Consider the following 21,262-nt stretch of genomic DNA (forward strand, 5'->3'; position numbering starts at 1 on the left):
TTTTTTCCCAGTTCAGACCCAGGGTGGTGTGTGTACCTGGTACTACTTGAGAAACATCTGAGAGGCCCATGTTATCCTGAGAGACATTATTTTCTGCTGCCCTATTTTAGCAGCAGAAAGCAACACTGCCAGGTCATCAAACTGTCCTGCCTTGACACTGCTTACTCCATGTTTGGTTTGGTTGGGGATAGCATTGGTGCAGCCCATATTCTCAGGTGTCCGAGCACGTGTTCTTGGTGGGCTATGGGGAGTTTTGCTTCCCTAGGCAAATGGATATTTCAGGTCATTCTGCCCTGTAATTGTGATCAGTTGTAACTGGGAGTATGAGATGGGCAATAAAATGATTTAATTGACATTGTCACACTGAGTTTGGCTTCTCACAGATGTGAGTCTCCACCTTTAAAGACATGAGGATTTAGCCTCACCTAATGATCTGCTTTTCTGTTGTGGTTTTTTTTTTATTATTATTATTTTTTTCTTCACTGTTGTCCCCATGCCATTGTCTTTCTAGAAGATAACTTTCTTCCTTATTTACCTTTCCTTTTCTAAGTGTATTCACCTTTTTAAAAATGTTGTTCTTATGTGTGGGAAACTCTTTCGGAGAGTTTAGAGTTCTTCATCTTTTGTTGCTCTGCCAGTTGCTGTGCCAGCTATACCTTGGGCAGGGAGAGAGGGAGTGTTTTTTCTTTGCTCGCAGGTAACAAAGGGGAAAGGTCTTTCTGAGTAACCTAGATTTATTAAATTGTTTGTATATAACTGATGTGAATAGCTGTGAGGTATATGTCTTATGTTTGGCTTTGTGTTTGTTAAATGTTCTGGGTTCGATTTTTAAGAATTTGTCTGAAAATGCGTCAGGGACCAGTTGCATTTGCAGCAATAGGTCCTTTATTTTGATGTTGAAATATGCATAAAATACAAGCAGTGTAGTTTATTATGTTTTTAGTATAGTATATATAAAGTGTGATTAGGTGATTTTTTTCTACTTGAAACTTTTTTGTTTTTAATCCTTTGGTGGCCATGGGTAGCACTCATTCAGTAAGCAGTTTCTGATGGAGACTAATGCTGAACAATGCATGTTCCTTTCCTGGGAAGTTTTGACCATGTAACTTTTAAATTGTATTTGACACAGTTCTTCAATTTTTTTGTAAGCTTCCTTTAATCATACGTTGTGACAGTAAAAATATATACACATGCCATGACTGATTTGCAGAATATGCACACAAGATCTGTATTGAAATGTGCCATTTCAATGTATGCATGCATTAAGTTGCTTTCTATCTTGCATGAGACTAGAAGCATATTGAATTTGGTCATTAAAATATTAATCATTCAAAACTTTTACCTTAAATCCCTTGTGGCAGGTCATGCTGACCCCGAACATGCAAGGTATTATCATGGCTATAGGGAAAGCCAGGAATGTTTATGACAGGTGTGGGCCAGAAGCAGGGTTCTTTAAGGTACAACTAACATTTTCAATTTTTTCTCCTGACTTTTTGTGTTAGATATGCCTTCTCCCTCCACCCTTTGATGCATATTAAGACTGTTCCAGCATTTATACGTACTCTTCTATGATACCAGCCCTCCATTTAGATATTTCTCCCTTGAAAAAGAGAGCTATTTCACTGGTGACTCAGCAGTATACTGCCTTGATAGCAGTAGCTTATATAGTTTTCTGCATTTTAGCTTTCTAATAATAGTAGCAAGTAACATGAAACCTAGACGTGTAATGAATAAAAGTATGTATTTTTTTTCCCCTGTTAGTAAGAAAAACCATGCCTTTGCTAGACTGTTTGGGACATCAGTTTTTTTCACCCAGAGACATCAGTGTTTAGTCATTTGGTGTTTATTTCAAATAGATGTTCTTGTTTTGTACTCCTTAAAAGATTTTTAGTAAGTCTAATTTACACTTTTGTGTAACTGCATGGATGTCAATGCTATTTATTTATGCAATGTTTTATTACTGGGGATTAGACATTAGGCTTTGTGGTTATTACTCTTCACAATGATACCAGATTTTAAAATGTGTCAGTCTTCTTGAATACACAAACTGCTGAGCATTTTTAGCTCATGATCTTTTGAATTTTCAGGGTATTAGACAGGGAATTACTTTGACATGATGGAAAATCCTCTCAAATGTGATTTGGAGAGAGGGAAGAAGTTTCTTGCTTGTCGTTGACTAGCAGTCTGTTTTCTTAATTGCTATGGTGTAGTTGCACTAGAAGAAATGGTAAAAACAAAAAGAAACAAAAAGCCCCCAAACAAACAACAACCAACCAACCAAAAAACAAACACACCCCACCTCCCCACCCCCCAAAAAAAAAAAAATTCTCCAACCCTTTGGTAAGGAAATTGAAATCTAGTGGGTTGGTTGGTTTGTCTGTGTGGGTTTTTGTGATGGATACTTAGAGAAGTGTTAGGACCTGCTTGTTTGCAGGGATGGCTTGGTTAGCTGTGCCTGCCCTCAGGGAATGGAGACACCTGCCATGGCCTCTGTTTAGTGAAATAGGTTTTGTTTGGGATTCAATGCTGGGGCTTTTTTTTAATTTATTGCACAATGAAAAGATGTCAACCTTTTTTATTTTCTTAAGTTGAAAAAAAAAATCTTCATTTGATCGAATCAGACTCTTTACCAGAAAGTTTAATTATACCAAAATATTTTTTAATATGAATGGTGTTTTGATAATTATAAAACAGAGATGAAGTTAAAGATAATTTTATCTTTAGTGCTTCAGAGTTATCAAAACAATGCTCAGTTGAAATGTTTTTCAATCTTTAATTTTGAATGCTTAAACATTTTCACTTCATGGGGGACAGAATTTGTCTTTGAGAAAATGTTCTGACACTAAATTGTTGGAGAGTAGAACAGTTTCCTTACTCATTTTCTCCTGAATTGTGTTTGCAATGACTTAGAAGAGGTGGAACCTCCTTCATTTTTGAGGAATACATTAGTATGAACATATGCAGATGAAGTGGTCCTACTTTGTAACAAATTCATATGTTGAAACTTATCAGATGAAATTTCATGTTACCCATAAACTTATTGTAAAAACTTCTATGATATTTTTTAATACTGTTATACTCTGGGTTTCTTCATGTGTTTGTTTTTTATAAAATGAGTGTTTACAGGAAATTGTGGGTTTTTTTCTGTGATGTCTTTGTTTTAGTGTAACCCAGATAAAACCCATGTGACATGGGTCATTGTTACTGCCAAGGTTTCAGTCCCCTTTTAGATCTCAGGCGTGAGAGGTGACTAATACAAACCCATTAAGATATCTCTTGATCAGTTACCTCTTCCAGTCATCCTTCTTTAATCTTTATAGACAGATCCTTGTAGAATGTTTGCCTTAAGATCTTTATATAACATTCTCAGTGAGAAAATGGAAGCATGTAATACTTTTTTCTACCATCCCTTTTTGCTGTGTTCTGTGCAAAGAAGTATCACAGAATCACAGAACGTTCGGGACTGGAAGGGACCTCGAAAGATCATCTAGTCCAATCCCCCTGCCGGAGCAGGATTACCTAGATCATGTCACACAGGAACGCGTCCAGGCGGGTCTTGGATGTTATTTTTCCATTGTACATAGGATTTCTGAATCTGTAGTACACCATTTTATTTTGTTTAAATATGTACATAAAAATACAGGTTTTGTGTTGCATTTTTTCCTACTTCTAAGTAATTCTCTGAAAAATTAAACGTCTAACAGCAATTGCTTTTTGTTGCTGGCCTACCCCAATAAACAGGGTTTAATTGCAGAGTTATCCATGTTGGTTTTCTAATGGTAGAACTTCTGTTGTAAGATAATAGAAACTCTGTCTGTGGCTTTTGATATTTATAATCAGTTCTCCCAAACTTCCTTTTTAATTATAATGCATATGATTAGTATTTAAAAATATTGATGCAGAATGTTCTCTTAAGTTTTAAAGTTCTTCACATGCTCGGTGTTTAAGCCTGTATGAATAGTATCCTACTCGTGTGTTTAGTCCTGAAACAAAATGTGTATTAGTAGACGATGAGAACCCGAATTTCTGGTAGTTAAACATCAAGAATTTGGCTACTCCTGCCAGGTATTTCAACATAAAGAAATTTGAAATATCAAACAGGGTATTTTTCTGCCTGCTTTGGAACTTTATTCTGTGCATATGTTGTATTGAGACTCTGCTAATGTGTGAAGATACTGTGTTAAGTCATTTGTTTCAAGTTGACAATTAGTATTAGCAAACAATCTGATCACCTCCCTGTTTTGAGAGATAAATTATGGAACATATTAACATTTATCACCATCTTTGTAATTATTTTTCTTGTTATTGCTCTTGTTCATGCTGTGTAGTTTCAGTGAATAAAATCTAATGAACATAACATATGATGTTCATTAAAATCTAATGTGCTGGCAAAGCTGGAAAAGTAAACACTTCTGATGACCTTTAAAGTCGATCTAAAATATTCAGTGAGGACTCCATCTTACCCTATAGGAGGCTAATACTATTTGTATTGAAGCATTATTTTCTTTAGAAATCCTACAGTTTGATTTTTGTTGAAAGACATTTTCCATTCTCACTTACTGTTTCCAAAATCATACATGTTTTTAAACTTTCTGTAGAATTTTTTATTCATGTATTTGCATTTTAAGGAGGTATTAAAGGTACCTTTTTTACGTTATGAGATTTTAGGAGATCCCTTTAAGTAAAGTGTCTGAAATCTTACACTGCTTTTGGACTGTAAATGCTTAAAGAGGCCTCTCTAGGGATTAGATAAATCTTCTCTCAGGGAGATGTAGCACAGGATTGGGACTGCTTTTGAAGTAAAGGTCTACCTGGGATTTTGGCAGGCTTATTTGGGGAGAGACAGGAACTACTTTACCTTTTGTTTGTTTTTTAAATGTAGTTCAGACTTGTTAGAAGGGTGGAGTATGGAATTGTTAGAAAATTGTTTTGTAGGCAAAAGACCATGGGACATGAATTATCCTGTTAGTGTCTGTGATGTTTGAGAGTTAAAAGCCAGAAAGAATAATGTATATTTTTAAAATTATTTAGGCAATTAAATTGGAATACACGCGTCTGCTAAAATTAGCCCAGGAAGATCCACCACCTGAATGTGATTACCGTTTGCGTCATGCAATTGTTTACTTCATCCAAAACCAGGCACCAAAGAAGATAATTGAGAGAACATTACTGGAACAGTTTGGAGATCACAATCTTAGCTTTGATGAAAGGTAATAAGACCTGCCTGTCTCATTTCCTCTTCTCTGATGGGTGGGGACGCCCCTTCCTATTCAGACAGTGCACGTAATAGAGGGAAGGCTAGTGTGTTTGTTTGGCTTTATCTTCTAGTTAATAGCTTGCAAGCATATTCTGTAAAAATATCATCTTTATAAAAAACTCTAGAAAAAGAGTAAACAAGAAGTTGGTTTTCTATCTTTATGAAATAAGGAGAAATACTCAGTGTTGCTCATAATTTTGCATATAGAATTCTGTACCTTCTTTCAAAACACTGTGTGGGGCTATGTCGTTTGCATTCTTCACTGCCCTGAAAGCCAGCAGTAGACAGCAAAGCCTTGCTGTATGGGTAAGTTACCTGAATGCAAGACGATGTCTCTTTTCCACTTGAAATTCCATATATTTACTTACTTAAATAAATGGAAAGGTAGAGAACATTAGTCTGATTTCTGCATAGTGAATAATCCTCTGGTGTTACTTTTGCAAAGTAAATATCGAGGAGTTTCAGCCATCTGAACTTTAAAACAAAGACTGAGCAATGTGGCAAGTTAGCAAAATAAAACAAGAAGTAATTCTTAAATAGCACAGGCCTCCATCACATATACTTCTAAAGTAGGCCCTCTCCTGCTGATTATACCATGCATAATAAAAAGCACATTTTCCACAGTGTTTTCATCCTGTTTTGCATAAGACTGTAGCTTATACTCTTGGAGGCTGCTGTCTTTGTATGGATAATGTCCTTTGCGAATTTCCAGTGATCTGTCTTGCATGATTTCTTGTTGCTTTTTGTAAGGTGCCGTAACATAATGAAGGTTGCTCAAGCTAAACTTGAAATGATAAAGCCAGATGAAGTAAACATGGAGGAATATGAGGTCAGTATTTTTTATGCTTTAAACTAAACTATAACATGAAATAGTTATCAGTAAGCTGAATTTTATCTTCACAAATTTCTTCTTGTCTTACACTAAGAAGTTAAAACAGGTTATTGAAAGACTATTTATTTGTAGGAATGCTGCTCTGACCAGGTGATCTAAAGCTGTTTTTTCCACATCTAATTCTAATTACTTGAGCTGTAAATAAATGTCAAGTTTGAGTTTGTCCTTACTCATTAATGTGTCTCAGTGTCACTAACAGTATTTCATAATTTATCACCATATGAGTCAACTGGCTTTCTATAGTCAGAAACAGCTAGCAGTGAAGGAGAGTGGTCTAAGCCCAATTGATAACTGGGTCGCAGACACAGTCACAGTCACATTTGTGCTTTTCCTCCAGCTTTCTCGGCAGCCATTCCCATTTTCTTATGAGCACCAGATTCTTTTGTTTGTCAAGAACATACATAACCAGTTTATGCATTTAATTTTTCCTCCTGCACTATTTAGAAAAACTTGGAAAGAAGAGCCAATCTCAGACATTAAATAATTGTGACTAATATTTGCCAAAATAATTCATCTCATATTTAAAGCTAAGTCTGTAGCTGGTTTTACATCATCAGTTTCAACTCTGCGTAATACTGTTCATTAAGGCCTCTTAAGAGGGGATATTTATGTCCTAGGCAGATTCCAGTGCACCATTTAAACCTCGTTGTTACGCTCATAGGTCCAAACAGCTTATTCAGGAGGACTATGGGAGTAATCTTCCCCTCAGCAAACCAAATGAAAAATATTTAGTTATCATTTCTCATTACCACGTTCAGGACCTACAGCAGATGCCCGCTACATTAGTGTGCCGTTCCTGCCCTGTGAGGGGAAAGGACTTGCGTAGTGGGGTTTCTGTTGCATTTTTTCGGCTGTGCAAGGCTCTATCTTAGCGTTTTCTGAATGGCATTGCACAGGTAGAATAAACAATTCTTCACTTAGGTTTAAGAGTGAGGGAGTGGGGTGTCTTCTATTCCCTTGCAGATACGTGCCACCCTTTTAGCTCCTGAGGCAGATAGGTGGTGGTTTCTCCAAAGGTTTGTATCAGTATGTGTCTGTATAGTGAGCTGGCATTTCATGGACCCTTTCTCATGCTCTTTGTGTTGAATCTGTAAGTGGCTATGTATTATTGTATGCTGTCCCCTATTTTATCTTTAATAAGCAACTGAAAGTTGGCTACTAACCAACTGCGGTAAAAGCACCTTTTTCACTTAGAGCATTTACCTGTAAAGCGTACCAGTAGTCACTTGGCATAAATGGCGATGCAGTAAGATAAATGTTTTGCTCCAGTATAAATATCTCCACAGTCTGAATTGCATTTGGTTTTTTTTTTGTCACTTCCCATGTAATGTGTTCAGACTTTTTCTGTGTCATTCTTGTATTGAAAGCTAAGCTTAATATTTAGTGTATGAAAAAGCTTTCTAACACTTTCTGAGTAAATAAGTGAGTGTAATATAGGGAAGAAAAAAAGGCTATTAGCTTCTCAACTGTTTTTGAGAAGAAAAAGGGGATCTCATACAATTCTGACTATGGTTCTCCAAAGATGCTTTGTGTTTCTTTCAAATGGTAATGCATTATGTAAGAATAATCTAATTTAGAAATATTTTAGGTATTTAAGAATTTTATTTTTATCGAGGGAGGGGGGATGCAGGTGGACTTTTCACACATGCAAGCTTACTAGTAGTCGTTAGCACTTACAGTTAGTATTCAGCACTGTGGGGTTTTTTTTTAAAAAAAAAAAATTTCATTTCAAGTTTGTGGATGAAATTCTATATACCCTTTCTTATATGCAGAGATGGCATCAAGACTATAGAAATTTCAGGGAAACGACCATGTTTCTCATGGTAGGATTGGAGTTTTTCCAAAAAAAGAGGTAAGTGGTAGTATAGAATTCAAATGTGGTAGAGCAATTTGAAAGCAAAATGTAATATTGATAAGTAAAGCTGTTTTTAAAATTAAGAATTGTTTAATGTGTTCTTCATTTTACTTAAGCATTTATTCAGTCCATTAATATCTTCAGTCTTGCATCTACCTCAAAGCTTCCCACAGCTTCCTATTCTTAATCTGTTTCTTCTTTCCTTATCAAGCCCTGTACTCTTTTGAGAGCATGCTCCATGTGCACTTGTATTCCTCCTTTTCTCCTAATCTAAGTGCTTTGGGTATCCCTCAACCAAAAAAATCTTTCCTCTCTGGCACCACATGTGCACATACATTTATCTGCTTTCATCAGCAATCACAATTAGTCAAGTCCCCATCTTAGCCATCTCTTTATTGGATCTTCCCACAGAAACAATTTTGCCTTATGCATTTGTTGGAGCGAGAATTCCACCTGTGATGGGCTATTAAGGTCAGGAAAAAAGAACATTTTTGAGGAAAACTATCATGCATAACTATCATAGTTGTAGCTGATTCTTCTTAGCTCCATGAGGCAATGGTGATTCATTCCCTTCTCTTTTTCCAACCAAGTCAGGAATTGTGGCAATATAAAATTGGTGACATTTGTGTACTTAATGCACTACAGCTAAAACTTACACTCTGATCTACTACATGTAACAAGGATGGTAATTACAGTATAAATGCCTCAAAGCATTCTGCAAAAGAGAGTCTTTGAAACAGAATTGTTTAAAACTGCCACTTCATCCCATGCCCAGACAAAGGAGCAAAATGATTAGCTGAAAAATATCCAGTGGCTGACATCTGTCGTGTGAAAATTGGGCTATCACATGATACAGACTTTTGACTGTGAAAACAATTCTGCAGTCAATCACTGATTTTTTCCTGTATAACACAGTAGGTAGGGGAATGAGAGTGGAAATCAAACTTAACTTCTTGTGTGTATGTTGTGTAGTAAACTGCTTCGTGTTTCTCTTTCTTGTCACTGGGACTGGAGGATGGCACCTTCAACTGCAAAATACCAGTGTTTTCACTAATCCACTTCTTACCATAATATATTCTGATTATGCCAGGGGGAGGGATGGAAGCACAGGTTTCTGCTCAGTGCTGAACAGCGTTTTTGGTATAGTTTTCTGTTATTTACATTAATTTGCAAAATTAGTGTGAGGCATTTGTTACCGAACATCTTTGTAATTTAGAAAACAAGCCTATAATGACCAGTCTTAGACTCTGATATTGGTCAGAAATAAAAAAAATACGGTATTATCAGACTAATCTAACATCCAATCAAGTGTAGCATTCGTTCCCTTTGGCAAGAAATGCAATTTCATAAATGCTTCAAGAGGTATTTAATACAAAGACAGTAAGACTAGGGTTAAGCATGCTTAGAGGATGGGCGAGGATCTGGGTATCCATTGACCTGCTCTAAAGGCATCTATTGCAATTATGCACCAATGTTTCAGCTACAAGTTCCCAAGGGACTGAGATATTTACTGAGGATCACATCTTGTACACTCTAGAGGGCAATGCTACCATCTGTATTCTGAAAAGAAGACTAAATTGATGAACTCTTCCAATTCCCTTATTAACACTGAAATCATAAAAATGTAACTTTAAAAATATTTATGAAAACATAGGCTTTCATAATGGAAATATGACCTTCGTCAGCAGGACTGTTTTGAGGCTCTTTTTCAGAAACCCATCTCCATCAGTCAACCAATTTTTCTTAGTTTAATAATGTTATTTGGTACCTAGCAGTACTCAGTCTCTAGATGGAGCCAAAAATTGGCCTTTATCCAGGTAGTCTCTGATTTCCTTAAATAATTGTGCTGTGTTGAACAAACACAAAATCAATATTAAAGAAGTAGTTTGGTGTATCTTTTTCTCCTCTGTGTAGCTTACTTTTATAGGTCTTGGTGCTGGAGTGCGGAACATGCAGGACTGCATTTGAAGGCACGAAGGAAACAACAGTTTTAGTACTACTGAAAACTACCTTGTGCTGAGCACTGGGAAGTCATGCCTACTTTCAGTGTTCACTTATGATCCCTTACGGTGGTTGACAAGACCCTCTTTTCACTGCAGGTGGAGAATTACAGGGTCTTTCAGGCATATCTTCTGTGACTCTGCTACAGAGTAGGAACCTGCTATGGGTGAGATGAATGCAGCCACCTAATGAACCTCAGCAGGAGTTTTACCTGCAGCTCACTCTTGTGGTAGTAACTGAAAAGTGAACAAACCATAGACTTTAGCAGTTGCCTTTTAAGTTTCTTGGAAAGCCAATACAGTTTTTCAGTTTTGACTTTTTCAAAGCAGTGCTAAAATTTTAGCCAACCTGTGCTTTCTGCATCTTTTTCAAAGCCTAGACCCAGTGAGCTCCATAATTCTGTGAGCAGCTTCAGGGATTTTAGGCTTAGGCTTCATAGGCTGGAGTTTATATGCACTTCAGGTGTGAAAAGGCAGAATCTGTTTGTTAACTTAACTGTAATTGTATTCCTCAGACTCTCAAGATATATAAGGAGTCTGAGCTTGCATGCACAGTAATCATGATTTAAAATAGCTTACCTTGGTGTTAGATGGCACTACGGTTGTTTCAGGGAGGGGTCACACAACTGGGGGAAGGAGCAGGAAGAGAGGGACTGGGAATAAGGCCGCTTACCAGCAGCAAGTTTGTCATTTGGATCAAGTGAGTTGTTGACACTGTAACTTCAACCTGCAGTTTCACAAATAACTGAACTAAGAATGGAAAGGGAGAGAAGGTCCTGCTCCTCTGGCTTTATATCCAGCAATTCCGGTTCCTTGCAGTAATCTTCTCTCCTTTCCTCCTACGTTAAGTTTTCTGCTGTCTAGTCAGTTGTGTTGGTGTTCAGTGATATGAAGAGTTTTCATGGGCAGGAGAAATGGACTTGAGGAGAGGGTAATAGGACTTCTTTTAATGAAATCATAGCTTTGTATTTTGAGGACAAAAAGGTGGAGAACAGTGACTGCACTTGTGTATATTAATTACTTAAGCAATAAATATTTAGAATTGCAAGGGACTATGAGCAGATCTCGTGGTGAAAGAAAAAACTTCACAGTAGATTCTGAAATTATGGTGTCGGGCTTCATCTTGTTCTTATAAACAGGGGTATTAGAATGTCAAGCTGTAAGGAACCACTGCTATTTCAAGTAGCCTTTTCCCTTCTTTTGATGTTGTCTCATTGGGAGGCATTACTTTTAAGTCTTGAGTTTGTCTACTTCGGAAAATTCTGATATGTATTTTTCAGGTATGCCCTGTGTGTGCTCAGACATAATTTTTAGCCATTTTTAGTAGTTTGGTGGTTTGGTTTTGGTAGTTTAAACCTTAACCATGACCTCTTGTTCTCACTAGGAGTGAGTGAATGCACAGTGTACTGTTCCTCTAACCACTTCGTTAGGAAATTTCTCTTCCTAGATTTTTTTAGTTTGAATAAAAATGAGATTTCGAACTGCTTGTTTTTAGGGTAGCTGCCTGAACTGCTTTCAGTGTCTGTCTGTCATAACTGGGTTTCTGTAAGTCAGAGAATTAACAATTTTAAGGTGTTTGCTGGAAATAGGATGCAGCAGTGTGAGGGGAGATTGTTAGTCTGTGCTTGAAGGGATCTCTGTTGATTATGAACTATTAGGTTCAGGTTCTTAGGTCCTCTGTTACTTGTCCTTTACCAGTTAGGCTTGTATTTATCTTCTGCATTTAGATTAAAGACAGAAATATCAACAGTCTAGCAGCACTTCTGCTTTTGAAATGCTGTTGTGGCTTCTTCCATCACTTTAGACTTGAATAGTTCGTAAGAACTTACAGTTAATGAGGCTAAAAATTCACAGTTTACTTTTTTTAGAAATAAGATGACAGCTTTAAATCTTGATAGCATTCTATACCTTAGCAAATAAGATATATATGGCAAGAAGATCAAACCTAATGTGACATAAATGCGTGCAGGAAAAATTAAGTTTTCATGTATGCTCAAGGCTAATCCAAAGCTATTTTTGAAGTGAGTTAAATCATATGCATTGGTTTCAGTGAGCTTTGGATCAGAGATCATGTGCAAGTGGTCTAACCTGATAATAAAATAAATTGTTCTAATGCGCATAAAAGGTGAAATTGTGTGGTAGAAAAAACATGATGAAGAGATCGGTGGGGGGGGACGGGGTGGGCTTACAGTCAACCAAGGAAGTGAAGTTACCTGTCCTTTGAAGAGCACAGCAGTGAGCTTGAAACAGGTGGTACCTGGATGTTGAATCTAATGTTTTTGTTTCTTTACTTTACTTCAGCTATATGGAAGCCTTGCTCTACCTTATCTATGCTTACCAGAATAACAAAGAACTCTTGTCCAAAGGCCCGTACAGAGGGCATGATGAAGAGCTGATATCTCACTACAGACGAGAATGTTTGCTAGTAAGTGAAGGGTGAAATGTGTTTCAAAAAGTAGAACTTGCTGCATAGCTTTAACAAAATGAATTAGTAGAAAAGTGTTGCCATCATGTAAAACAAAGCTAAAACCAACCAAAACCGCCTTTCATTAACAAGTTAATACTTAGACTTGTGTAAGGGAAAAAAGCAAAAGTAAGAAGGAAAATATTATTCCCATTTTTTTGGAATAATCAATCATCTTCTTTATGATTGTAAATAGTGTGCTCACTGCCATCATGTCTGAGCTAGGCAGGAACAACAGCTGACAGTGTTGGTGAGCAGACTCACCCTGTTGCCACAGCCTGATGGGGGGACAAATATTGGAAAAGGCATCAGCAGGAAACAAGGGTTTTTTTCCTTGATTATGTCACTTTTAGCAATAGTGAGAAAACAAAAGCAGGTGGTAGGACCTCAGTCTTGAAAAGCTGCAAAGGTTGAGTTGGCAGGTATCAAATGAAGCAGCTTGAGGAACAGCACAAGATCAAGTGGTTTAATGGAATATATGCATCATTGCTGGGAATGTTGAAGCGCAACTGTGGTTAATACAAATTACCAGGTAGCTTTGTAGGTAGACTGTGCTTTAAAACAAACAGAAACTGATGCTTGGTGGAATGTGAAATGCTGTATACTTAAAGGCTTTCCTTTTTTGTGGTGGTTTATGAAGAAACTAAATGAACATGCTGCAGCACTGTTTGAATCAGGAGATGATCAGGAAGTAAATAATGGCCTGATCATTATGAATGAGCTTATTGTACCGTGTTTGCCATTACTACTGGTGGATGAAATGGAAGAAAAAGATATTGTTGCTGTGGAAGATATGAGAAACCGCTGGTGTTCCTATCTTGGACAAGAAATGGAACGTAAGTCATTTATTCATTAAGGTAAAAGGCCCTTGCATAACTTTTTAATAGATGTGATGTTTTAGTGTCTTGAATTGAGCCTATTCTTTTGTCCCTTGGTGTAATGTATTTGGACTCACCCTGACTTTTGAGTAATCCTGTACACATTTAAACAGTTTTTCCTTATATTGCACTGGGGTATTAGACCCTAAAGAAAACATGCTTTTTGAATGGAAAAACATTCGTGGTGTTAGACCATCTGAAGGGGCATTTATATTAACATCTTACTAGGAATTGGTATGTCCTAGTCATTGCTGGCAGACCTGAAGAAAGTGGATTATTCCAAGTGTAACTTCTCCTCTTCCAACCCACCAATTAAAAAAAATGGTCAATGTTGGGCAGAAAAAGGAGAATTCCACATGCAGAGATAAATGCTTATGTTTGTTTTTCTTGTTTTATTTGCAGCTAACTTGCAAGAAAAGCTGACAGATTTCCTGCCAAAACTGCTAGATTGTTCTACAGAGATTAAAGGTTTCAATGACCCGCCAAAGTTACCCTCCTACTCCACACACGAACTGTGTGAACGATACGCCCGAATTATGTTGTCACTCAGTCGAACTCCAGCTGATGGAAGATAAATTCTGCAACCTTCCTAAGCACATTGTATAAACTTTTTTAGTTCTTAAACCTTGCCTTCCTGTCACAGGGTTTGCTTGTTGCTGCTATAGTTTTTAACTTTTTTTATTTTAATAACTGCAAAAGAGAAATGACTGTACAAACTTTAGCCAGACTGCAAACAATTAAAGCTGAGAATCGCATGGCGCTCAGTCGTTTCAACCAGAATTGATGCAACATGCAAGTCTGATCATTACGGCAAAACTGCTTTTTTGCCACTTATCTGTTACAGTATTACTTTGCTTTTATCTTAAGATCCTTTACTTTATCAACAGCTGCCTGGATCATTTTGTGACTGCAACTACTTTAAGTGTCCAGTGCTGTGTAAATACATGGTACTTGGTAGCTTGTAAATGAAATGGAAGAATAAAGTTTTATTTATGGCTACTTCTCTGTTTGCAAGCAGATACCTTGTATATTAGTGTAAAATACGGGTATTTTTAGAAGAGATACAGTATATTGATGGGTTACTCAATTTTATAGACAGGTTTTATGGCCAGTTTAGTTACAGGTAGTCGGAGATTACTGTATGTGAATACGTTGAAAAACTGTCACAGTATTATACACTATGGTTTTTTTGTATATTTTTTACTGATCTGTATGATACTGCACCTGGACACTTTCATGTGTGTGTGGCCATGCCAAGTCTTTTCTGATGGTAGGGACTGGCTTCTGAAGCAAAACAATAATGGCCCCTTCCTTCTATTCTTAGAAAAAAAATAGAAAAAAAATTAAAAGTATTTTCGATAGAAATATATTACAGCCTCTGAGCAAAATTTCTAGAAATTGGTTTAAGTAGAGGAAATAAAGGTTTTAAAAAAGTGGAATTTGTGAAGCTTAAGAATTAATCCATTTTTTTTAATTGGTATTTTAATCATGTAAGTGACCAGAAATAAAACCTTACATTAATTCCTTACTTGAAATGGGTTGCTATTGTTGCAACAAAGTATCTCAGAAATCTTTTATCTCTCCTAATTAAATTTCTATTGGAAGTGAAAGGAAAGATCTATAGGGCTTGTTTTGTAGAACTGAAATACTGTCTGGTGTTATTGAAGAAACTTAATTATTTTGTAGAGAAAGAAATTTAATGCGTCCTTAGGAATCCTGTTACCTGACACTATTTTGATTCCTTCTCTTTATAGAGAACTTCTTGTGTTAGAAGAGTAAAATATGTGAATATTTGTTTGTATGTTTTTATTGGAGCGGCACTCAACTTTTCATTACAGGCTTTCAAGTGGTGTTTATGCAAATATCTACTAATAAAAGAACACAGAGGGAGGGGAAGGAATGATGAAGTTCAGACCACCTAGAAATGTAGCAGGCATAAAGGCAGGCGTCTCATATGCAAGAAGAGGGAGAGTTCAGTCTTTGTACATATCAGTCTTGAAAGTTGTTCACTCGTGAGGGATACTGGACCACCATATACAGTGAATAGAGCGTGACCTTCAATTCAGAATCTTTTTATGGATGTTTTCCTCTTCTGTTTTCAATATTGGAGTGCTTCATACTTTAAAAAAAATTTTGATAAATGGGTAGTTTGACAAAAGAATATTGAACTCTTTCGAGTGCAATACTACTCAGGAGCCTTTTTTAGGTCTGAAACTATTGATCTGTGAAATACCACCTTTCAAGGAAAAAGATACACATGTTATGAAAAGGGTGAAGATGCATTTTATGATTTCACAGTTTGCATCTGTTGCACTGTGATTTGAAACTCAAGAATATGCTTACTTAGCACTGTGTATTTTTAAACAAGGTTTTGAATGGATTAGGCTTCTCGTTTGCCTTTTTCAATAATGGTAAAACCAACTAAAAGTGAAAGAGCAATTTTATTTCTTCGTTAACAGGTTTTGAATTCGAATGTTTGTGAAAACTTTTAAGGAAAGATCCCCTCTAACCCTGCAGGAGCCAGTTACCCTCATCATCTGTTAATCTTCCATGACAAACACAGGGGAAAAGGCACTCTTTCTAAGGTAAAAGAGGAAGAAAGTATTTCACTTGGGAAGAATATCTAAGGTACTTAAATTAAAAGGAAGAAAGCAAGGATGAGATTATTTGTTCTTTTTGTTTCATTTTTTTTCAGTTTCTTGAAGTATGAAAATAATCCATTGTAGTTTGTAGCACTGAAGATAAATATGTACTCATTTGCAAAGACTTGAATTTTTGAGTTGAGAACGTCTGTCTAGTAGAGCAGAAATAAATACAGGTGTCTCTACTATTTTAATATCTTTTAAATGTCTTGTATGAATTTAAACCTTCAGTTAAATCATTAAGGTATGATTTTGTCTTTAAAACTTTGCTTTTTTTCACTGAAATAAGGTAGCTGATAGCTTTGATTCACGATGCCTAGCACAAAACCTATACAAGTAACTGTATAAGGTAGTAAAGCATACGGTTCATTTGGCTACCTAATAATCCGTGACTGAGTTACGTAAGTAGGTATTTCTCTTCAGTATGGGAACTGTGAGATTTTTATCAGGCTTTTTTCAGTTTATAGAACACAAAAAGATTAAGGGAATTTAACTCAAATTCATTGACTAAATCACCCGCACCATCTCTTGAATGCAAGGTTTTTTGTTTTTTGGCTTTTTTTTGCCAGATGTTGCTTCATACTGTGGAGGACCCATAAGGCACTGCAGTCTTTCAGTTATGTGCCTTTTTTTTTTTTCTCCTACACCCGTGTGTCATCTTTTTAGCTGACCTACCATATTGCTGCACTTTAACTGATATTTTGGTAGTATCAAAAATCCTGTTGTTTCTAGTTAAGGCTGCCATAGCCGATCTGTTAGTTCCAGCCTAGCAGAAGACCATGAGCAGCAGCAGAATTAATCTGAACAAATGAAGAGGATTGATGGAGTCAGTTTGTACTTCTTAGATGTGGTGATATTTGAAGTCACACCAGATGCAAGGGGGTAGACTAGACCTTCACTTCACGTCACCTTTGCTTTGTGGACTATCTGTACTTTAACTGCAGTGAACGGATTTGCTCTAGAAAACATGAAGTATGAGCATAGTCAAAAGCATATGCTTCATGTTCAAGCATTAAAAAATCAAAAATCTGATAATTTCTATATTAAATGTTTTTCAGATTATTTTTAGGCTACTCCAGTATGCATGTGAAGACTGCAGCTCCAGAAAGGTACCTGACATAAACAGTAGCACACAGGAAACAGTCTGATACTGTCCAACAAATGTGAAGGTCCACAGAGAGAGATAATGGTGGTGGTTTATATTCTTCATTTTGTGCTGTTTCCTTTTCTCAGAATCCAGCAAGTCCAGATGTCTGTGGGAGGCCTTATATAAACGCAGGAGTGTTGATGAAGAAATGCACCACTCTAAGTGTATAATAAATCACCTCATCTATGCAGCATTGTCCAACATAAATATGTACCTTAATTTTTAAAAAACTATATTCTTGCTTTGTGTCTAGAAGGATGCAAGAAAAATGTGTATTAGTCATGGCATCGAGAGGAAGGTGGTTGCATCTTTCCATTACTTGCTTCTGGAGAGGATATTAATACAGATATAAAAAAGCTTTTATCCAAAGACGTCTTTTAGCAAAATGCAGTAGGTAGAATCAAAAGGGGAGTAATTCTTTCAAGTGAAACAGAATTATTTTTCATGTGATTGATATCCAGTTTTCCTTTACATATTGTGTCCTTGAAGATCTTTTGAAATCCTGGGCTTGATGGATAAGCTATTAACTGAAAACACTCTTAATTCCTAAGGAGCATCTTTGTTTGTAGGCAAGCTAAGGGTATCTGTATTCCCCTAGTTGAGTTTCCATCAGCAGAACATTCCTGCTTGGTTCGGTTCTTCTATTTCAGTTTTGATTCTTTCGGGAGCGAAGCCATAAAACTTTTGCAGACACCTGTATTTCTTACAGCTCCAGCTGTCACTACCGTACAGGTGTGTACTCCCAACTTTATTGTCATGCCTTTAAAATGTTGGACTTGGCTATGAACTTCTCTTCACCATGAATTTCAGATCTTCACTGTAAGTAGCAGGGAGAGATCACCCTTCTCAGAAGCAGCTTCTTGAGGCAGCACTTTGAAAGAACAGCTTGACTTGCTTTCTGCTGTTTAGGATCAACCCAAATCCCCTTCTGGGAAACACATGGTCAGAAAGGCTTATTTTCAGAGTGGTGTTCACTGGATGGATTCATCATTAATATTAGGGATATGGTCATCCATCATCTTATCCCTTCATATCTTAATTGAAGTACCTATCAAATAAAGGTTTTGGCTCCATGCTGCTTTCATTCTCTTTATTTTGTATTTTCCTCCTGCTCTGTTGCTCCCCATTTAAGTCACTGGACTTTGCTGGCTTTCTAGTTTGTTTAGTTTTTGCTTTGCCATCAGCTGGTCTAACCACCGTGCCATTGTTACCAGGTAGAGCTAGTGAGACAGAACTAGGATTCTTCTGCTTCTATCTGATTAGTATAGGCTTCTGTTTTCACCTCTACAGGCTCCCGTGTGCTTTTCTTGGAACTGCTCTGGTGTGTATGCCTGTGCAGGATCTGTGGGTCAAATAATACCATCCACACACTTGCTGTCTGGCAACTCAGCGTTTGAGAAGCTGAAATAGGAAAGGTATGGATAGTTAGTTCAAGCTGCAGATTTTTCTCTGTTTAGTCTTTTGGCACATTAAGAAAAGTGAATACTTCATTGGAGACTGGCTTAACCAAGCGCCCTCTGAACTGGGCACTTCAGAAGCACGAGTGTCTCGTGCACTGTATCTCGGTGCTATCTCTCCAGGTTTATGAAGGCTGTAGAGGCTGTTCCTGGTGTTGAATGATCTTCACTATACCCTGATCTTCATGCTTTGTCTTGAATTATTAAATTGCAGTCAAACAAATTCTGGCAAAAAGCAGCTCTGTCTTGCTGTGCTGTTTAAGTTGGTATTTGGGCAGTCCGTACCCATGTCTGTGTTCTGTGTCTAGGTATTTCCTATCACTTTGTGGGACTGTATCTTCTTCACTATCTGTGTTAAAGTTCTCTGAACCCGTTTGTATTTCCTGACATTGCAGGCAACAGGGAGAGAGCAATAATTCCTGTACATTTCCTTCAAGATGCAAAACTTGTATTTTGTCTGCGACCTTAATCTGTAACAGTGAAACTTTTGATTGAACTGTGGACTAAGGACTTGGACAGCCTGTTTGGGGAGGAGTTGCTTTTATTTATTATAGCTAATGCAGAATCATAAGGTGGAAGGAATTACTCTGTAAACATAGTAAACTTTTGTGTGGATTAGGAGAAAACATTTTTTCAAGTAAGAAGTTTTAAGCAAAAGTCAGTGTTAAGTAATGCAATTTGACAAAAAACCTCATGCTTTCTTAGGCTGGAGAGTTAAACTTCTCAGAGAAACCCTGTTCTGTAGAACTGAAAGTCTTGTAACTTTTAATAGCTCAAGGTAATACATTCTTGTAATCTGCCTATGAAGCTCTTTTGTTTGGAAAGATTCTTTAAGTTTTGCATCTCGTGAAGCAGATTCTTTAAAAAAAAACCCCGACAACAAAAATAACCCTCCCCACAAAATCAAAAAACAAAACCCCCATTCCTTGAGGGAGATAATATTGTTCTGAGAAGTCCAAGTTGAGTTTGGATGGTCAAAAGACTTCTTATCTCCTCCCTTCCATTCTCAGTCTATTTTGAACAAGTAAATTCTGTTTTGGAATACATACAATTTCGCTTTGAGTTTGTGAAGGAAAATTTATCATCTCCAATACCTTTGAACATGAGATTAAGACCTGTCATTGTATTTGGCACAGACACTTGTTCCACACTCAGCTGATGGTAATTTTAGTTATGTGGTTGTTGCAAGGTGCTTGAACAGATGATTTTTCACTTCAGTATCCATCTGTAGGATGGAGTCCTCAGTATACTTTGCATACAAAGATTTATATGCTGTGTTTTAAGAATTTACTCCACCTTTTTCATGGTCCAGTTTAATCCTGTTATTCAAATGCCTTGCACTGGGCAAGTAAAACAGTACTGGTCTTTTTTGCCATCATTCTTGTCTTTTCCACTGAAGGCAGTGACATCTGTTACCTGGGCTTCTTAAGAGATTTTGTAGTGCTTTGTGCTCTGAAATTGTTTAACTGAAATGGAAAGTGATGGAGTTAATTACCTGCTGGTTGTAGTTGACAGAGAAGAGCCATAATGATGTCTTCTAATTAGTAACAAAAGTAATTTCTCCGTTGACACGGTGCCCCACAAGATTAGGAAAGCTGAGTATCTAAGGTAATAGAAGCCACTAGGTAAAATCTGGCAAGTGTTAAAACTGGCCATAATCGCTTAGGGAGGGCACTTGCATGGGTAGCGTGTTTGTTCTCCTGTCTCTGTTCTTGGAGTAGGCAAACAGCTAAAAATACTGACTCAAAAGTATTATGATGAATTCTTATCTGCTCTATAGTAATTTTATGGGTATTTTGCTCTATATATTTGCTTTACAGAGACTTGTTTTGTGAATGTATAATGTCAGTTCTTGGTGATAAGCAAGGAAGTATGATGAGTTCAGATGGTTATTTTATATCAGAAGTTCTGTGAAGTTGTGAAACTTTTCACTACCGTTAGTTATCTCTATTCCCACCTCATCCCAAATCAAAACACTTTTGAAACTAAGTAGTGGATTCAGGGCAGACTATAATGTTCTTTTTAGGGAGAAATGAGTTGTTTGGCAAAGAGGGTTACAAGAGGCCTGAGGTTGCTACCAAATAATGGTAAGCTCTGGCTAAGAGAGGCTTGTAATATAGCCAGTTTTAAACTAACCTGTTTTACGCATTATTTCTACTATTAAGACTGAATTTGGTTTTAGTGGTGTACTAAGTGTTATAAATGCTGTTTACAAGCCCTCTAGAAAAGGGTGCTGTACAAAGAATGTCTAAAGAGAGGTGCTGGACTATGAGGAAATGTTGAGGGCTCCAAAGTACTGTAGTCTTAACACCTCTTTCCAGAGTGGAAGTATTGTGGGGTTTGATCCCAGCAGAGATCAGAAAAGAAATGAGAGGTGTTATCAACTGCAGAAACACTCGGAGGTATGGACAGAGATATTCCTTCAGGATTTCTGCAGAGGAGGAGAGTGAAAGCTGCTGTGTTCACTCACTTTGCCTTTGATCAACCCCAGGTTCTTTGCCCAGAAGAGACAGTGCTTCTCAGCAATGTAGACGAAGTTGGATTTGTCCATGAGAGGTGGAGTGCAGGGCCCTCTTCTGCTGTAGAAGAGGGAGAGGAAATGGGCACGTTTTGGACAGGAGCCCTAGGGATCCAGGCATGCCGTTCCTGGAAGTGGGAAGGATGGCAACA

General features: G+C 37.1%; 1 protein-coding gene across 3 annotated transcripts in view; it reads left to right on the plus strand.

Moving 5' to 3' along the window:
* Positions 1 to 14,345, plus strand: part of USP25 (ubiquitin specific peptidase 25) — a 95,786-nt gene extending 81,441 nt beyond the window's left edge. For 2 of the 3 annotated variants that reach the window (XM_068425510.1, XM_068425511.1), the window contains 6 exons: positions 5,032 to 5,210; positions 6,008 to 6,086; positions 7,922 to 8,001; positions 12,306 to 12,429; positions 13,109 to 13,304; positions 13,749 to 14,345. In XM_068425510.1, coding sequence (XP_068281611.1) covers positions 5,032 to 5,210; positions 6,008 to 6,086; positions 7,922 to 8,001; positions 12,306 to 12,429; positions 13,109 to 13,304; positions 13,749 to 13,921 — 831 coding nt within the window. In that variant the 3' untranslated portion in view covers positions 13,922 to 14,345. Of the gene's footprint in view, positions 1 to 1,361; positions 1,458 to 5,031; positions 5,211 to 6,007; positions 6,087 to 7,921; positions 8,002 to 12,305; positions 12,430 to 13,108; positions 13,305 to 13,748 lie in introns of all 3 variants that reach the window. The other variant, XM_068425509.1, reaches the window with a different exon arrangement.
* The last annotated feature ends 6,917 nt before the right edge of the window (positions 14,346 to 21,262 follow it).

This window comes from Nyctibius grandis, chromosome 2 (assembly GCF_013368605.1).
Source record: "Nyctibius grandis isolate bNycGra1 chromosome 2, bNycGra1.pri, whole genome shotgun sequence".
NCBI classification, from domain to species: Eukaryota; Metazoa; Chordata; class Aves; order Nyctibiiformes; family Nyctibiidae; genus Nyctibius; species Nyctibius grandis.